Source organism: Xenopus tropicalis, chromosome 7 (assembly GCF_000004195.4).
Source record: "Xenopus tropicalis strain Nigerian chromosome 7, UCB_Xtro_10.0, whole genome shotgun sequence".
Taxonomy (NCBI): Eukaryota; Metazoa; Chordata; class Amphibia; order Anura; family Pipidae; genus Xenopus; species Xenopus tropicalis.
In genome coordinates this window covers 73,460,450-73,479,647 of record NC_030683.2, presented here as the reverse complement: position 1 = coordinate 73,479,647, position 19,198 = coordinate 73,460,450, and the positions used below count along the sequence as shown (strand labels likewise).

At 39.6% G+C, this 19,198-nt stretch overlaps 1 protein-coding gene across 1 annotated transcript in view; it reads right to left on the bottom strand.

Annotated features, from left to right (window-relative positions):
• Positions 1 to 362: 362 nt before the first annotated feature.
• ddx25 (DEAD-box helicase 25) overlaps positions 363 to 19,198 on the bottom strand; it is a 49,646-nt gene continuing 30,810 nt past the window's right edge. The window contains 8 exon segments of the mRNA NM_001016345.2: positions 363 to 1,275; positions 1,890 to 2,078; positions 2,466 to 2,628; positions 4,455 to 4,692; positions 12,274 to 12,451; positions 13,947 to 14,061; positions 14,144 to 14,246; positions 16,994 to 17,086. Coding sequence (NP_001016345.1) covers positions 1,214 to 1,275; positions 1,890 to 2,078; positions 2,466 to 2,628; positions 4,455 to 4,692; positions 12,274 to 12,451; positions 13,947 to 14,061; positions 14,144 to 14,246; positions 16,994 to 17,086 — 1,141 coding nt within the window. The 3' untranslated portion in view covers positions 363 to 1,213.

The following is a 19,198-nucleotide window of genomic DNA, read 5'->3' as shown; positions in this document are numbered from 1 at the left end:
TAAAATTTCAGGTTTTAATCTATGGTTAACACTGTACAATATTCTATTACTAAAAGTGCTTCTGACCGGCTACTGGAGTGAAAGAGATGGGGGTGATATCATCCCTATTTAACTATATAACTCCAACTTGCAGCTCAGCAAGAGTGACTAAAGTTTATCACAGCACAAGTCACAAGTCTGTTGCACCCTGGGAAATGAAAAATATGGCCAGCCCCTTGTGAAATTTCAAAATTAAATTAAAAAAAAAAAAAGAAAAGAAAATGTTTGTTTGTGCTTTTAAGTAACATATTTCAATGCAGGATTCTGCTGGAGAAGCTCTGCTACCGGATGTGTTTTGAAAAAAAAGTTTTACCATGACAGAATTGCTTTAAATACTACTTTTATTCTTGTTTTAGAATTTCCCTAAATTGTCTTTACAAAGACTTAAGGAAAGGCAAAACCCATTCAAAATTAAAAACAAGCAAATTTATTATAAGAAAACCCAGGTCAAAAACGCAAATATTTAACTTATGACTTCTACAGCAGTACTGTAAGAAAATCTTTTTTTCAGGAATTACACTTCCAAATACAAAACATAAGAACATTAGTGGGAAAACAATGATAAAATCCATAAACATAACACAGTGCAAAGTGGTGACAAACAAACAATCCATCAAGTGCTTGGTAATTTTCTTTTTTATTTTTGTTAATGCTAAGCCAAATTTGTAGTGAATGTGTGCTCTTATACAATCTGATTATGTGCAGACTGGCAAAAGTATTAATATGGGCTTTCGTACAAAAATGTGCAATTACAAATTTTGCAAACAACCAAAAATGTAAAAAGGCGGTGTCAAGGAAAACATTGCTCTATAATGATGTATCCAAAAGTGCTCATGTGAAAAGCTGATACCCAAAACTCCAAATTTGTGCTGCCACACCTAATTATACACAATCATTGGTAAGCAGGTTAGCCCAAATGATAATGCTACACAGAAAAGTAAATCACAGTAAATCCCAACAATCTTACCATAAGTTTAGATCGCTCACTAGTACTGCATTTTGCACAATAATGTAACTTAAAAGTGAAATATTAAACAGTTAATTTTAATACTTAAAAATTAACTTTACATCTATTCTGCAACAGAAGTTAGTTTGGCACTGTTAGCGTAGAAAACGAAACCATAACTTCAGACCAAGAATGATAATGTTGACTTCTCATTATCACCATTAAACTTTACTTCCATATTTTCTCCATCTCATCAAAGTCCCAACTGTTTAGCTTTTTAATCTTTGTGGCTACAAAAAAAAATGGAAATATGTAATAAGTAATGCTTTTCCAAACTAAAAATTTCAATATAATTTCAATACTCAGACATTTAGCAACTTTAATTAAGTTTTAAATTCACCAGAATATGCCTGACTGCTTTGAGCAGCTAAACAAAATCCTTATATATTGCGTATTAATGCCAAGTACAGCTCTGCAATGCTATACAGTACATATCAAATTTGCCTTCTATTACTCATTAACTAGGCAGTAACAATTTAGCTCTTCCTCACCCAATAAGTATTTGTTTTGTGTAAGAAAACAAGTATAAATTTCTAGGTGGTAAAATTGCAATACATAATAAGTTGATGATTGGAAGGGAATTGTTGGCAATCCAATGCATGGTTGTGTAAGCTAGCAACTCCAGAAGAGAGACAAGGCTTTTGGTGCCCCTGTTAACCTGCCTCATGAGGCAACAGTCTTGACCTAGCAAATGGTTTTCAGTAATACACAGTATCTCTGTATGTCCAATGTATGAAACCCACTTATTGTACAGCGCTGTGGAATATGTTGGCGCTTTATAAATAAATGTTATTAAACTGAACTGACTCATCTCAACCAAATTCAGTGTTCTTGGAGAACTTACTGAAGTGTTCTTCAATCTCCTTTAGCATGTACACAAAGGAATTCTCTATAAGGTTCACTGCAATGCCCTTCTTTCCAAACCGCCCAGTGCGGCCGATACGATGTAAGTATGTTTCAAAGTCTACTGAGCCATCAACATTGACTGGCAGGTCAAAATTCACTACAATTGAGACCTGTTCAACATCAATACCTACAATGAAAGCAGAAGATTTAAGAGTTTTTTTGTTTTTTTTTACTTAATATAAACCATTACACAGAAACTTTCTTAGTGTTAACATTTTTTGTTTCAACATATAAGTTTCCACTCCACACCCCAATTTTTTTACCATTATACATGTTCCAAATTATATATGTTAAAAAAATGTATCTGTTTGGATTATAAGCTTTTACGAGCAGGATGCTCTACTATCTGTATGCAATCTGCACTTTTTTTGTTGTATACACCATTCTTTTGTACTGCACTGCTGAATATGTCAGCACTTTATACAAACTTTATACTTGTTGAATTAATAATTTTTGAATGTAAAGACTTACAAAATTGCTTGAATATTTTCATTGAGACGAAAACAAACTCTACCTCGTGCACAAACATTAGTAGTAACAAGTACTTTGTCTTTCCCCTCACGGAATCGCTGTATCATTTCTGCACGGTCACAAACTGAAAGTTCGCCACTTAACAATGCTACTTGGTGACCATCTTCTAACATATGTCGAGAAAGCCAATTGGCAATTTTTCGAGTCTGGTAACAGAAATAAGATCACAGAGTTAGGCAAAACAAGAAAACCATATATTGTTGAGCTTAAAGGGGAAGGAAAGGCAAAGTCACTTGGGGGTGCCAAAATGTTAGGCACCCCCAAGTGACTTTAACCGCTTACCTTGTACCCCGGGCTGGTGCCCCTGTTCGGAGAAAATAGCACCAGCCCGGGGTACCTGGAGCGCAGCACTTCCTCCTTCCACTTCCTAAACTGCCGGTGGCCGGGCATGCACAGTAGAGCGAAAAAGCCGACTTAAATGTTTAAGTTCGGCTTTTCACTCTACTGCGCATGCGCGCGCAGCGAAGCCGGAAGGAGGAAGCGCCGGCAGCTACCCCGGGCTGGTGCTGTTTTCTCCTGACAGCGGCACCAGCCCGGGGTAAAAGGTAGGCGGTTAAAGTCACTTGGGGGTTCCTAACATTTTGGCACCCCCAAGTGACTTTACCTTTCTTTTTCCTTTAAGTAAAAGTGGTGCCCATAAGTCTAATGGCAAGCTGGCTATGTTAAGTGCAAAAAATTATAGATAGCTTGGGAAAATAGAAGAAAAAAAAATGGAATGAATTACATTAAATACATTTTTATATATTTAAGTGGTGGGTTTTATATTGGTACAGCTATTCAGGTTATGACTGTTACTCAGGCTATTTCCCCGCTCACAAAACTCATTTTTTGGATAAGGAATTAGGGATCTTAGCAATTATAATAAATTCAAAACCTATATAAAAGGTTATTTGTGGAATATAAATCTTTCAATTATGTTTTGCCAAAAAAGTTACATTGAAATAGGTATACCATTGTTACCTCAAGTTTTTTAAGCCGTAAAAAATAATGTAAATGGCCTATTGATAAAGCTGCTAATATACATATTTTACACTATGAATCGCCCTCTTGGAAATTATCTATTAAAAGAGATCTAGCCATTATTTTACACCACCTCATAGATGGCAAGCAAAAACAGCTTGCTTTTTATCAAGGATAAAGCTTACAAGTGAATATCATGAAAGATACAGTAACATTTTTCAATGCTTTATTTCTAATATTTATTTTAATGCTCTTCAGTTGAGCATTTAATATGCTTATAGTAGGCAATCACTGATTGTAGCACCTTATAACATGTCTTCTGGCAAAGCAGTTGATGAATAAACCTAGTCTTAAAGGAGAAGGAAAGGCTTCTTGGGGGTGCCAAAATGTTAGGCACCCCCAAGTGACTTTAATCGCTTGCCTTTTACCCCGAGCTGGTGCCCCTGTTAGGAGAAAACCGCACCAGCCATGGTACCAGGGAGTGAGCGTTTCCTCATCTATCTTCCTGCGCTTGCGCAGTAGACTGAAAAGCCGAACTTTAACAATAAAGTAGGCTTATCACACTACTGCGCATGCGCTGGCCCAGGGATTTTGACAACAGAAGGAAGAGCTCTCTGCAAGTACCCCCGGCTGGTGCGGTTTTCTCCTAACAGGGGCACCAGCCCGAGGTAAAAGGTAAGCTATGAAAGTCACTTGGGGGTGCCTAACATTCTGGCACCCCCAAGAAGCCTTTCCTTCTCCTTTAAGACTAGGTTTTTAATCTTATTTATAAGGTTTTAAGTCAGTTACTCTAAGCAAGCAGCAGCTTATTTGATTGCATGTTGTTTTAAAGATTGACTTTGTTTTAATTAAAGGCTTTTTTGTTCATACATACACATTTTAACCTTTTATAGTTTAGGAGTTTTTGATTCCATGTCTCAGGAAAACATCGCAGGAAGTAATATTACATAAACAAAGCCCACAGAGAAAAAAGTAGCAAAACTCCCCTTAGAAAATAAACATACGGAATTACCTGACAAAATACAATTGCTTGGGCAATTGTTATAATCCCATACATGTTACACAATGCAGAGTATTTTTGCTCCTTGTTTTCACATTTATCATAAAATTGTTGTATATTATCAAGAGTTAGCTCTTCTTTCTTCAGCTTTATGATATTAGGATCTGGAACAATTCGTTCAGCGAAAGCCCACACAGAATCCCCAAAGGTGGCAGAGAAAAGAAGCATCTGGCAAGTTTTCGGCATTGATCTGTTAAAGTAAAATTATTAAAGAATATCTCTAGACACAAGTATCAAGCTACAAGTTTATGCCTGAATGTTGAGACTCTCCACAGTGAGAGATTGTTGTAATAGCAAAGGCCTTACATCTCTTTTACCAGAGCCCACTTTATCAAGTCATTTTATTGGGCTTGCAAGGCCATCATAGATACATCAATACATTTGAGTGATGAGTCATCTAGTTCATCAAGTTCCAGAGAGACCAGTCAGTGCCCAAACTATGGGTGGATCTGTCACAAAAACTGGAAAATAATTTTATCTGTCAAGCAGGATAAATTTTATGATCTGCTGAGGATTTTTTTTTTTTTTGCTACTTCCAGACACAAAAGTTGAGCTTAGCAGCTATAACCCAGAACTACCTATATGCTTACATCATCACTCCCAAGCGTTTCCCTTACTTTTTTTCTCTATTGGACTAATTGTTAGTTTTGCGATATGCTGGGTCTGGTTGCCTATGTCATTGCAAGAGTACACAAGCAACCAATGTTATGTTAGATTTGCAGCACTTTTTCCCAGGCACAGGAAGCAATGCCAGACTGACACGAGACACAGCCAATAAGAGTTACCACATTTCCTCGAGAAATGCAGCAGCTATGGCTAAGTTTTAATAATCAAAATGAATACCAATAAAATTACATTAATTGAGGCATCAGTGGGGTATATGTTTTTAAATATGTATTTCAAAGAAATAGTAAACTAGCTCTGTAAGTGGAGAAGAGGGTCAACAAAAACAATATGGTATCAACAATGATACCTTAACCCTTTCCCTGCCAAGCACGAAGCTCCTACGTGCAGGCATAAAAAGATGTTAAGCGCCAAGCACATAGGAGCTACGTTTTCTTTATCTTGTGCTCGTTCTCTGCGCTTAATCTGAGTGCAGAGAACGAGCGCAAGGTAAAAAAAACCCCTATAGAACAAGCAGAGGGGGGTAAATAGTGGCCCTTGGGGCGCGATCACCCAGGGGCCCCATGGGAAAAGGCAGACACAAGATTCTACGTGTCAGGCTTTTGCTGCTCTCCCCCTCCCTTCCTGAGCTCCCCCCTCACTTCCTGCTCCACACACCAGACCCGACTGCAGCGGTGATCTCCAGCTTCTTGACCCCAGGTTAGTGCCAGATACACACAATCACACACTTATTACACTAATACACACATACTCACACTTACATGTTGGGGGGGGGGGGTTTCACACATTCACGGCACTTACACTTACTTGCACACATGCACAAAAAAAAAAAACACATTTTGCCATGTGTACACACACACACTTATGTAATTTTGTAATTTTTTTTTTATCACATCGTTTTTATTCTTGCCTGAAAAAAATGTTTTATTGCCATTGCGGATAGTGTATTCGCTAACCGCACTGCGCAATACATTTTGTGTATTATGTTGTGTTTATTATTATGGTGTTTTTATTACATTTTCTGTGATTTTGGTGCATTTTTAGTCATTTTATTGCTTTTCTAGCCATTTTATTGCATTTTCAGTTGTTGTTCGTTTGACTGAGTATTTTGGCTTGGGCAAATTAGTTTTACAGACAAACTGTGATTCTGACTGCAGATATCACTAGGAGAAAAAATTGATTTCAGTTTTTTTTTGGATTTTAGCAATTTTATTGCATGTTCTTTGTTACTTGTCTTTGCACATGGACATTTTGTCTGCTGTATTTCAATTTGGCTTCCTCTGTACCCCACATAGTTTGGTAAATCTATGCATATAGGGCATCAAACTGTTTAGTAGACCCCTGGCATTCATATTTAGAGTGTTTTATGTTGGTACATTATGAAATGTGGGGGTACATAATGTGGCAAAATGCAAGCTTTTGTGATGATTTTCAGAAATGTCATAAAAACCGTTCTGTTAAGCATAGCTTTGTAGTTTGGTAGATAAATGTGAGATAAATGCGGCAAATTGCAACATTTTTAGGCGATTTTCTAAAATGTCATAAAAACCACTAACTTTAGTAAAGCTTTGCATATTGGTACCTGGTGTAGAAAGGACTCTTTACCCATGTTGGATTTGTCAGAATGTGTACTTTCCAAAAATATATGGTTTTCAGGGGTCACCCTACATTTCTGCAGTTTCTATCCTACATAAAACTGCCATGTGTTTATAAATTAGGTAAAGATAAGCCATGAAATTAGTGTGCACAAGGTATATTTTGGGGTCTCTAAGTGCCATGTGCTTTGATAAACCTATGTACAGTGGGCATTAAACTGTTCCGTAGACCTCTGGGGTTCATATTTAGGGTGTTTTATCTTGGTACCTAATGACCTATAGAAAATAAGATGCCGCATATTGGATGTTTTGAGGTGATTTTTTGGAAATGTCATAAAAATCGGCAAACTTAGGAAACCTTGGCGGCTTGGTACTTTGGAGTAGAAAGACATTTCGGGAAATGTGTACTTTCCAAAAATATATGACTTTCTGGGGTGAGTATTTTACTAGCTTTATCCTACATAAAATGATGTAAATGTGTTGATTTTGTAGAAGCTGAAATGACAGATCATATGGGGGTATGTTCATATTGGGGCCCCTACATGCCACATACTTAGGTAAACCTATACATATTGGGTATCAAACTGTTCAGTGGACCCCTGGAGTTCAAATTCAGGGTGTTTTATCTTGGTACCTAATGATACATGGGAGATAAGAGGCTGCAAACTGGAAGATTTGAGAGGATTTTTGGAAATATCAAAATTGCCAACTTTAGGAAAGCTTTGCAGGTTGCTACTTTGGAGTAGAAGAACATAGGTACCCATTTTAGATTTGGGGAATGTGTACTTTCCAAAAATATATGGCTTTCTGGGGTGAGCATACTTTTTACTATCGTTATCCCACACAAAATGATGTAAGTGTGTTGATTTTGCAGAAGCTGAAATGACAGAAATGATAGCTCATGGGGGGTATGTTCACATTGGGGCCCCTACATGCCATATACTTAGGTAAACCTATACATATTGGGCATCAAGCTGTTCAGTGGACCCCTGGCATTCATATTGACGGTGTTTTCTCTTGGTACCTAATGATATGTGGGAGATAAGATACTGTAGACAGGAAGCTTTGAAGTGATTTTTAAGAAATTTCACAAATTTTGATAAAAACCAGTAACTTGAGGAAAGCATTGCAACTTGGTAGTTTGGAGTAGACAGGTAGTTCTACCTATTCTGGATTGCCCAGAATCTGTTCTTTCGATAAATGTGTAATTTTCTGGGATAAACCTTCTGTTAGTGGAATTTTTGGCCTTGAAATCTAAAGTATGCAGCTTTCTGGAGCAGTCCTTTGGAAATTTGGTAGTGTACTGCTGGGAGTTTTTGACCTATACAAGCTAGAATCTAAGATTCTTAGAAGAGCTCCCTGAAGTTTTTATATCAGGGTATCTAGAACTGAAAAAATTAAGGCATTAATTGCTTCAGATGAGGATGTTTGTAATTCCTTCTCTTCTGATGAAACATGCCCAGACAATTCTCCTTTGCTAAGCAGGCTCTGTGCTAGACTGATAACATTAGGAGGAGACTGCTTGGTGCTTGCGGGTTTTGTGCTTGGGGTCCCAAGCTTTTCTAAAAGATTGTGAAGGGAGTCTGCTAATTTTGCTATGCCATCTGAGAGTTGGACAGGTATGGGAGCCCAGGGAAACACTGGTTAGTTGAGAATGTTCCTCTCAATGTGAGGACTCCCCAGAGCATGAGGAACTCAGCAAGGCCGCAGCATGATTTTTGGGAGACAGGCATGAAATGCAAAGTGGCTCTCTGTGCCCTGGTGGCATTCTTTTGCAGCATTTGCACATGCTAAATTTTATATAGAAGTGGCTGCTGGCTCCTCCTCCCAGGAGAATAAGGCCTCTTGTGTTAGCTTCAGTCATGCTTTTTCTTGGCTGGGAGGAGAGGCAGTAGCTAGAGGGGAAGTGATTGTTCCTACCTCCTGCTAGCAGAATTGAATCTGACCAGCAGAATAGTATAGCAGTCAGAAGCCGCCAGAAAGTATAGTTGCGGCACCTGTTGTCTGTCTCGCTGATTAAAGCAGAACAACCCCCAGGTTTAAAAGCCCCCTTAACTGGCCTGCCTCGACCCCCTTTCCCCCCTTAACGCATAGTCTGTAACTTAAAAAACACCAACAAGTATCACAGCAGAGAACAATGGCTCTATCTTCCGTTCATTCAAACATACTTCGGGTCTCTCCGCTGATATGGACCCTGCTTGAGCATGAGCAGTTGGGGCTAGCAGGAAATCAGCATCAACTGTGCACGCTCAAGCAGGGTCCGTGTCAGTGGACTATACGAGAAGGGGGGGATGTCGAGGCAGGCCAGTTAAGGGGCTTTTTGACCTGGGGGGGGGGGTGTAGTTCTCCTTTAAGATCCAGCAGCAGACCTACCCAATGCCAGGTGTGCATCTCATGATATTAGAAAAAAAAAAACTGAGCAGACCAGGCAGAGCAGAGGATATAGCTGAAGAGGTGCTGCTGGATGAAGTGCTACAGCACTAGGCGATTTATGGCTTTCCATAGCTGTTATGGAAGGTGACCTGTTGGAGGGCAATGCATCCCCTAGGCAGAAGCTAGGGGGAGGGGGGTTCATCCAAATCCTCTTCTGGCCTCCTGGGCCTTAGCTACCTGGACAAAGGGCCCCAGAGGGAACACAAAAATGGCATCCACCAGCCAGGCTCTCCTCACTTAGCAACCGTATTGATAAGTAAAACAAAACAAATTCCTAACAACATTATGCTTAAAAATGCTGGGAAATCCTTAGAGCCCTACCTCCTGTGGTAGGACAAAATAAACTGCCATATAAGAGGTGAAGCCCTGTGGATAAACTGAGGAGGAGGCCCTACAAAGTTTTTTGGTTTATTTTGCCTTGCTTCCAGAGATTTTCAGGTTTAAACCCATACATCTGCACTAACAGGATGGGCAGAATAGAGAAACACAATTAATGCCTTCAATAAAGTACAGCGCCAATATTACTATTCCAAGGTTTTAGCATTCATTCAGGCAGTACATCCAGTATATTGGTCAAGTTGTAAAAGACAAACAAATTAGATTAGTCCAAATTACAGTGGTGCTTGAAAGTTAAAAAATTACAATTTTCTATATTTTTATTATGAATGTGACCTAAATCTGATTTTCAAACAATTTCTATAAGTATATAAAAACTAGTTAAATGATTATATTTGGTTATGTATTTACTAAAAATAAATGATCCAACATTTGCAAGTGGTAAAAGAATCCTGCTCTCAGTATTTGGCGTGACTACCTTGTGCAGCAATAACTGCAACTAAACCTTTGCAGTAACTGTTTTCCTGAAAATTTATATGGAGGAATAGGCTAAAATTCCTGTCAAACAGCTTCTGCTCTTGGATACTGGTGGGTATTCTCACATGAACCATTTGCTTTAGGTCTTTCCACAACATTTCAATTGGATTAAGGTCAGGACTTTGGCTAAGCCATTCTAGAACATTCACTTTACCCTTCTTTAACCATTATTTGGTAGACTGGGAGTACTATGGTCTTGATGCATTACCCACTGTCTCTGGAGATTTAATTCATGGACAGATGTCTTGACATTTTCCTTCAGAAATAATTGTCCCATCAATTATGGCAAGTCTCCCAGATCAGCAAAACAAGCCCAACCCAGAACACACACACCACGTTTCACAGATGGCATAAGGCTCTTTATGCTGGAATGCAGTGTTTTTCTTTCTACAGATGTTACCTCTCCGCATTTAAGCCAAAAAGTTATAATTTGGCTTTATCCACAAAATATTCTTCCAGTATCCTTTATATGATCTTTAGCAATCTGTAGATGGTCAGCAATATTTTCCTTGCTACCCTACACACCATTTCTGTTCAGTGTCTCCTGATGATGGACTCATGAACATCAACATTTGCCAATGTGTGACAGGCCTTTAGTTGCTTAAGTTCTTTGTAACCTATTGGACCCCTTGCAATTGGAGTTATCTTTGATGGTCGACTACTCCTGGGTAAGGTAACAACGGTACTGAATTTCCTCTATATGTACACAATCTGTCTGACTGTTGATTGGTGGAGTCCAAGCTCTTTAGAGATAGCCTTGTAAACCTTTGCAGCTTTATGGGCATCAACAACTATTTTTCTGTGGTCCACAGACACCTCCTTTATTCGAGCCATGACAAACATCCAAAAATGTGTTGTATGTGTGATCAGGCTTTGCTGGATCCCATTATTTAAATAAAACTGAGTCTCTCACTCCAGCTTCAAATGGTAGAATAATCCTAAGGATTCACTTACTTTTCCCATACGCAGATATGTTATTGGATGTTTTCTTTCTTAATAAATACATAAACAAATGAAGCAAAAATTATTATATTTGGCCAACTTTTCTACATCTACTTTTCGACTTGTTTGAAAATCATTATGTTTTAGGTCACATTCACATAAACACATAGAACATTTTAAAGGGTTCACAAATTTTCGAGAACCACTGTAGAATAAATTTTAGCCATTTTATGTTAAAGTGAAACTGACATGAAAAAACTACCCTTTAAAATATTAATCTACGTAAAAAGTTACCTATAGGTCATGTTGATCACTTTTTGCTAATATGGCTGCTTTTGTGAGTAATTGTTATTGGAAGTTCCTAAACCTGACTGTTTTGCCAACCTGACTGTTCCTTCTCAGCCTGTCAGTTATAGCTGCTAATGCTAAGGGCCTACTGCTGCACAAATATGGCAGACCTTCATAGAGGAACATAGGGGATCGGATAGGTAATGTAAAAGCATTGGGCAAATACTTTTGTGGCAAAATTATAAATAGCATGGAAAGTCATTATTATTGTAGATGTAAAAAAAGTTTCATTTCTGGTGTCAGTATCTCTTTATGGCTATAATGCCCCACAGAGATTAGTTGCCCATGAAAAAGTCTGCAACCACGGATGACTAATCTCCCTGAATTGCCTTTCCACCAGCAACAAAGTGAATCGCCAGTAGAAAGAACATATGCATCACTTCGTTTTTCTGAAGCCACGAAAAGTTTCCCTTCTACAGGCAACTTTGGAAAACACATAGGTATACCTTTCCACCAGCAATTCACTTTGTTGCTGATGGAAAGGCAATGCAAAGAGATTAAAGGACAAGGAAAGGCTAAGTCACTTGGGGGGTGCCAAAATGCTGGTGCCCGTTAGGAGAAAACAGCACCAGCCTGGGGTACCTGTAGTGAGCGCTTCCTCCTTCGTTTGCCGGCAAATTCCCGGGACCGGCGCATGCGAGTGAAAAGCCGACTTCTCTGTTAAAGCTCAGCTTTCTCACTCTACTGCGCATGCGCGCACACGAAGCAGGAAGCGCTGCAGCTACCACGGGGGTGGTGCTGTTCTCTCCGAACAGGGGCACCAGCCCGGGGTAAAAGGTAGGTGATTTAAGTCACTTGGGGGTGCCTAACATTTTGCCACCCCCAAGTGACTTTGCCTTTCCTTCTCCTTTAATTGCCCGTGGTAGCAGAGACTCATCGTGGACGACTAATTTCTCCATGGGACAGTCCTTCAACATTCAAACCAAAGCATCATTTCTAATTAAAAAGCCACTTACCTTTTAACACGAACACTGTGGTCAGAATGACCTTGAACATTTATCATGACATCAGCCTCATCTAACACAAACACAGAGATGTTTTTGACATTTATAAGCCTTAGTTTGAAGCACCAGTCCAATACAGTACCAGGTGTTCCTATTACGATCTGTGCTTCTATTTGGGTACCTTTTCCAGCTAAAAAAAGTCAGAAAAAAAAATTTACATTTCGTTCCTAGGTATATTTAGAGGCAAGCAGGGGAGATGAACCCCTACAAAATAATTTCTAAAATGAATGGAAGGCCCAATGACCTACCAGGTGTGCAAAACTATAAGCTTCAATCAGGATGCTGCCACTTTACAGATTGTTTAGACAAAATTGGAAAACTGGGCAGCAAAATGGAAAATGAGGCGTGATGTTTTTAATGGATTAACTTTTTTTTTTTAAAGTAGATAACCTCACTGTCCGGTGCATTTGAAGTCTTCATTTCGATATATGATCTATCTCCCTTAGCTATGGGTTCGGGCCTTCAAGCACCTGGACCACCTTTTGAACATGGTGAGTTTTCTTTGACTCTGAATACTGACTTTGCTGGGAATTTTGATTCTCTACAAACTAGCGATATACCAGGGCGTTCACACCTGGGTCTTCCTCTTCACTCGGTACAAACCAATACAATTAACCTAGCATTAGTAGTGGGTTTTTGTTTGTCATAGTAAGTTTTATATAACTTTGACTTATTTTTCGGTCGCTTTCTTTGTTTGCAAATTTTAGCAAAATGGAAAATGAGGTTCAATGCTGAAAAGTACAAAGATATGCACTTTCGTAGAATTAACATAAATGCAAGTTACACAGTAAATGGTAGTGTGTTGGGGGGTGTCCTTTATTTGAGAAGGATCTACGGATTTTTGTAATTAAGTCTAATTCCAGGCTGCGTCATTCTGTGGATACTAAAGCAAATCAAAGTACTGTTTTGTCATACAAAAAGGCATTAACTCAAGGGATAAAAATGTTGACTCTTCTTTATGGGCCACTGGTAAGGCCTCATCTTGAGTATGCAGTGCAGTTTAAGGCTCCAGTCCTTAAGGATATTATTGAGCTGGAGAGAGTGCGGTGAGAGAGTGCAGAGACATGAAACTCTCTGTACAAGTAGATTAGAGAGGATTATACACAGATAGGGTATGTTACAATAAGTACACCAGAGGAACGGAGCTTTCATTTAAAGCAGCGTCTATTTTTTTACGGTGAGGGCAGTGAGGTTGTAGAATGCCCTTCCAAGTGATATTGTAATAGCAAAGTTTGTTAAAGCCATTAAGAGTGGTTTGGATCATTTCTTGAACAAGCATAATATCCGACGCTATTGCAATACTAAAATCTACAAGTGTTGATGTTGATATATATGTATGTGTGTATAGATAGGGTTTACATGTTTCAAACTGAAAATGATGCAGTTCATGATGAATCCAGGAAGGGGCAATATATTTGCACTTTTTAAATATTTTCTTAAATGTTGTTTGGAAAAAAAAAAGTCAGGTCAGTAGGGGGCAATGGGATGGCTCTGGTAAATTAGCTTTCACAGTCCACGGGTGTGGACCACCAGCAACAGCTGAAACAATCGTATCTGCTGTTTAGCCTCCCCCGGGTAAATGTAATTGTAGACACATTTTACTATAACAGAATAAAAACACGTACGTCTATTTCCACGAACAGCATATATGACTTTAATTCCATTACAGAACTTTCCCATCTCTTCAACTACTTTTCCAGTCTGCAAAGCCAATTCAAATGTAGGACTAAGACACATGCACTATGGAATATATAAAGGTGAAACTTTGTTACTATATGAACCATTTAGCATTATTTTACAGATTTTCAGTTTGATAAGTCACCTGTGGATAAGTCTTCTTTGCATCCACACGACTCAGCATAGCCAGGACAAATGCAGCAGTTTTTCCTGTTCCAGACTGGCTCTGTGCTATCAGATTCTGGGGACTAATGGTGAAAAATCATGGGAAACACACAGAAAGCCATATATTAAGAAGATCAACCACATCCATGATCGTATCTTAAAAAGCAATGCTATTTTGCAGAAAATGTGATTACATAGTCAAAACTGCAGGATAGCAATGCACAGGTACGGTTTTAAATGCAGAACATTTTATATATAGAGTCTGTAAGTTTAAAAAAATAGTACTACAGAGTGATAACAGATACAATGGTGTCGGTATATCTAGAAAAAATATATTTTCCTAATAACTGCTTACATTTGTATTTTTAGATTGTAAGTACATTAGAGGGGCTTATAGACAAAAATGGGTTGATATTTTTTTCCCCCATAGAAGAGTGGCTTCTTGAAAAAGCATAAAAGCAAAGGTTATTGTTATCTTAAATGAATAGTTTAGTGTAAAAATACAACTGGATAAATAAGCTCTGTGAAATAAAAAATTTCTAATATAGTTAGGCAAAAATATCATCTAACCTCTTCGTTAGTCAGCGACTTGTGGGGGGGCCAAATGGGACATAACTGTTCAGTTAGTCAACAGCTAACTATATTTAAAACATTTTATTTTGCACAGCCTATTTAACCAGTTTCATTTGTACACTGAACTGTCCCTTTAAGTTCTAGAGTTCGTAAGCATGGGTATTGTTATTAGAGTTTATATATGCCGAAAAATGAGACTGTGTGTACTCACCATTATATTTCTTTCTCTCCAGTCACTTGGGGGACACAGGAACAGTGGGGTATACCTGGTACCACAAGGAGCCAGGACACAAGTCCTCCGCAAGCTATAGCCCCCAGCAGGCAGAGCCCACTTAAGTTTAGTACCAAAGAAAAAACAGGGGTGCAATACAACATTCACCAACTATAATTAAACAGACAGATAAGACTGGAAGATCTCCTTCAGTGACCACTTGCTTGGACCCAGTGACTGCCAGCTTAGAGAACCTGCCTCCCAGTTAAGGATGCCTGGGAAGTAGATGGCAGACAGTGTTTAGCGTCGCTCTCCTTGTGCTACCCTGGTGATTTATGTAAGCCACCGCATCAAAGTTGTCAGATTGAATCCTCACCACTTGTCCTGTCAGCTCCTGCTGCCAGTGGAACAGACTGAGGTGAATCTTGAGTATGTTGATCAGTAGGATCCTTCTCCTCCGGAGTCCACTGGCCTTGGGCTGAGTGTCCCTCCAGGACCACTTCCCAGTCAAAGGGGCTTCCATCTGTAGTCAGAAGTCGCCACAGGGGGTTCCCAAATGGTCAGGCCATGGAGAGGCAAGTTGGTTTGGAGCTACCAAAACAGAGTTCGCGGCTAGGGGCTCCAGAAAGAACTGCACTGAGCATGAAGTCCATGACCATTATTGTATAGTACTGCTAACCCAGGCCGTGGCCAGAATTGGGCATGGAGAAATGCCCGAGGCCATAAACAAGGAACGCAGTAAGCCTTCAAGCTTCTTGTCCATAGAGTCCTTAAAGGATGAAGCCCCTGGGACTAGTGTTCTTAGAAAGCCGGGGACACAGGAGCATCCACTGAAAATGGGTAAGACCATTTCTCTGAGTTCTGGTGAGAACAGATACAATCTTGAGAAGCAGCAATTAACTTGAAAACGCCTCCCAGATTTGTCCCACTCCTGCTGAATGATCTGGTTCAGCTGGGAGTGGGAAGGGAACACTGGTAATGGCTTGTTGTGACTTTAATCAGTCTTGGAAGAATTTGAAGTGACCTCAGGTTCCTGCAGATGAATCCAAAACCAACAATATGAGGACTCTACAGCCTTAGAACTGTCTGAACTGTGTGATAGTTACAGAGGAAGGTGAGAAGGATTTGTGGAGTCTCTGCCACTTTCTTCCTCAGATGGTGAAGGAGCTCTGCATTTGTCCAACTTTTGAGTTTGGATGCCCACTCGGATAGGCGAGGGATGGGATAGAGATGGGAAGTAGAGAGGCAAGTGCCTGCTGAACTGGCTGTGTTAGCTAACCCCTCTGCTTGTGCTCTAGAGTGTAGGCACTAATCTGCCTGCTCAATGGTGTGGTGGCATTAAGGAGGGTAGGCATGTTAAATAACGTGCGATAAGAACTTCCACAGCAGAAGCGTGTGCACTTCCGGTTGAGCCTCCTTACCCTTGGTAAGGAGGCAATGGTGCAGTAGTCCCCCTAACCAGTGTCAGGTTAAAGCCCTTCACTCTTTGCTAATCGCTGGGTAGTAAGGCTTCTAGCGTTGATCTTAGCTGGGGGAAGTTTCTCCCTGATTGCCCTAATCAAGCACCTGAGGGAAGCATGGGTGGTAAGAAGGGAGGTGGAGCTGGTATGTGGATTACTAGATGGAAAAAGCTCAAACTTAACTGTTGTACGTTTTAGCAGTCTTCCAAGCCAGCCACACTCCTTATGTGCAGGAAAGGAGAGGTTAGAGTTGGGTGGTCAATGCTAAACTGCAGAAGAGACCAGAGAGACAGATCCCATGATGGGAGATGCCAGAGAGAGACACCCTACTCTATTTCCTGGAGTCAGAATAAACAGGACACATCCTAACCTCTTGAGGACACAATAGAAAACTGAACTGAGCTCTGCCTGCTGGGGGTAAAGCCAGGGAAGGAAGAGCTAGTTTTTATTTTATTGCAGTGTCCTGCCTCCAAGTGGTACCAGCTTTACCCCACTGTTCCTGTGCCCCCCCAAGCTGACAATGGAGGGAAAAAAGGGTATATTCCTTTTTAGCACTGCACAACTAAAGCTTGAACAGAGGACTTACGGGTCTGCGAGCATCATTGGAAGGGCATTCTCTTGGATTTTTGAAGGCCTGTTGAAGCCCATAGCATATATACCACGTAACAGTTCATCTTTTCTGAAAGGAAGAAAAATGTGACAAATAGTTAAATCAAATCAAGGTGGGAGTGGTTGCTTACCCAGCAACAATTCAGCTAAACTGCAAGATACACACATTGGGTTGACAGCAAAAACGCTTTGAATGAACACTACTGCCAGAGAGTTAATGATGATCTTTCTCCCTGATTTTTTTTTTTACAGAAGGTAAATGAGATTCTCAGAAGGTAAAGACATTCTCAGCACAAAACATTGCCTATATGCAAAGATTATTACGGTTTATAAGAATACACATTAGCTGCACTCTAATAAAGATACACTTTTCAGGTAATCTTCTATACCTTAATTTCTCTATTTTCGAAATAACTCAAACATACAGATTAACTTTTAAACTCACATCAACTTTATGCTTATGTCAAACCACTCCTTAACCCTTAAAGTGCCAGCAGAATTTCACATTTCCGTTTCCCCCATTGCCAGACGTTTTGGAGGGGGCGGGGGCGGGGGGGGTTAGTTTAGGCGGGAAAACGACAAGGCTTTTTTTTTTTTTTTCTAGGAGAACCTAAGCTTTCCAAATCTGGCTGAGTTTTTGTGCATTTCCACTTCTGGAATAAGATTTAGAGCGTTAAATACAAAAAAAAAAAAAAAAAGAAATGTATATTTATGATATAGGGATTTATACCAGAAACATCTTATGGAAAAAAACTCAACTGATTTGGAAAGCCTCACGTCTCCTGAACATGCCAATACCTGAAACATGTATAGTTTTTTTGGAGATTTATGACTTCTATAGATCAAAAACTCCCAGAAGTAAATTAACAAATTTTCAAAGCATTACAGCAGGATACAGTGTACTTTAGATTCCATAGTCAAAAATCCTCAAATATTGGGTTTACACCAGGAAACCATATATTTTTGAAAAGTACACATTCTGCCAAATCCGAAATGGGTAACCCTGTCTTTCAACTCCTAAGTACCAAAGAGCAATTCTTTCCTGAATTTAGGACTTTCTATAAAAATTATGAAAATTCCAAAAAAATCGCCTCAAAGATTCCACTTTCAAGCATCATTTCTCCCACATTACATTAGGTACAAAGAATAAACATCCTAAGCATGAAGTAGTTTGATGCTCATTGTGCATAGGATTACCAAATTATCTGGCATTTAGAAACCCCAAAAGGAAGTGCATACAAATTGCCCAAATTAGCTACTGAAAACTCACCACATTTACTGCATTTTTTGTGGGGTAAAACCACAAAAAATACATTGACCCCCCAAAACCATGTATTTTTGTAAAGTATACATTCGGGCCACCAATGTCTTTCTACTCCAAACTACAGAGCCGCAATGCTTTCCTAAAATTGGCGGTTGTGATGAAATACCTGAAAATTGCATCAAACCTTCCACTTTCAAGGACCTTATCTCCCACAAAGCTATGCTAAACATAACGGTTTTTATGTATAGATTTACCAAACTATGTGGTGTACAGAGAGGTACCCAAATTGATATATAACAGACAAAGTTTCCATGTGCAAAGACAAGTAACAAAGAACAATGCGAAATGCAATAAAATCCCTAAAATCAATGGGGGGTTTTTTCGCCTAGTGAAATCAGTTCTTCTAGTCAGAATCAGTTTGAGTATTTTGGCTTGGGCAAATTTGTTTTACAGACAAAGTCAAGCGAACAACACCTATGCATAATTAAAAATGAAATAAAATGGCTAAAAATGCAATAAATTTCATCAAAATGTAATAAAAGCACCAAAATAGCATACAAAAGGTATTGCGCAGTGCAGTTAGGGAATACGGTCACCTGTATTGTGCCTGTGCAAGTAAGTGTAAGTGCTGTGAATGTGTGAAACCCCTCCAAAATGTATGTGTGTAGGTATAAGTGTGTATTAGTGTAATAAGCGTTTGTGTGTTAGCATGTGTATGTGACACTAACCTGGGGACAAGCAGGCTGGAGATCAGCAGGAGGGCCCCAGGAACCATCTCTTCATTAGATCCTGTGAGTGGGCGGCACAGGGGGGAGGAGGCAGGAGAGCAGGAAACGACAGGCACATAGTAACCACGTGTGTTTTCTATGGGGCCCCTGGGAGATCGCACCTCAGGGGCCACTCTTTCCTCACCTCTGG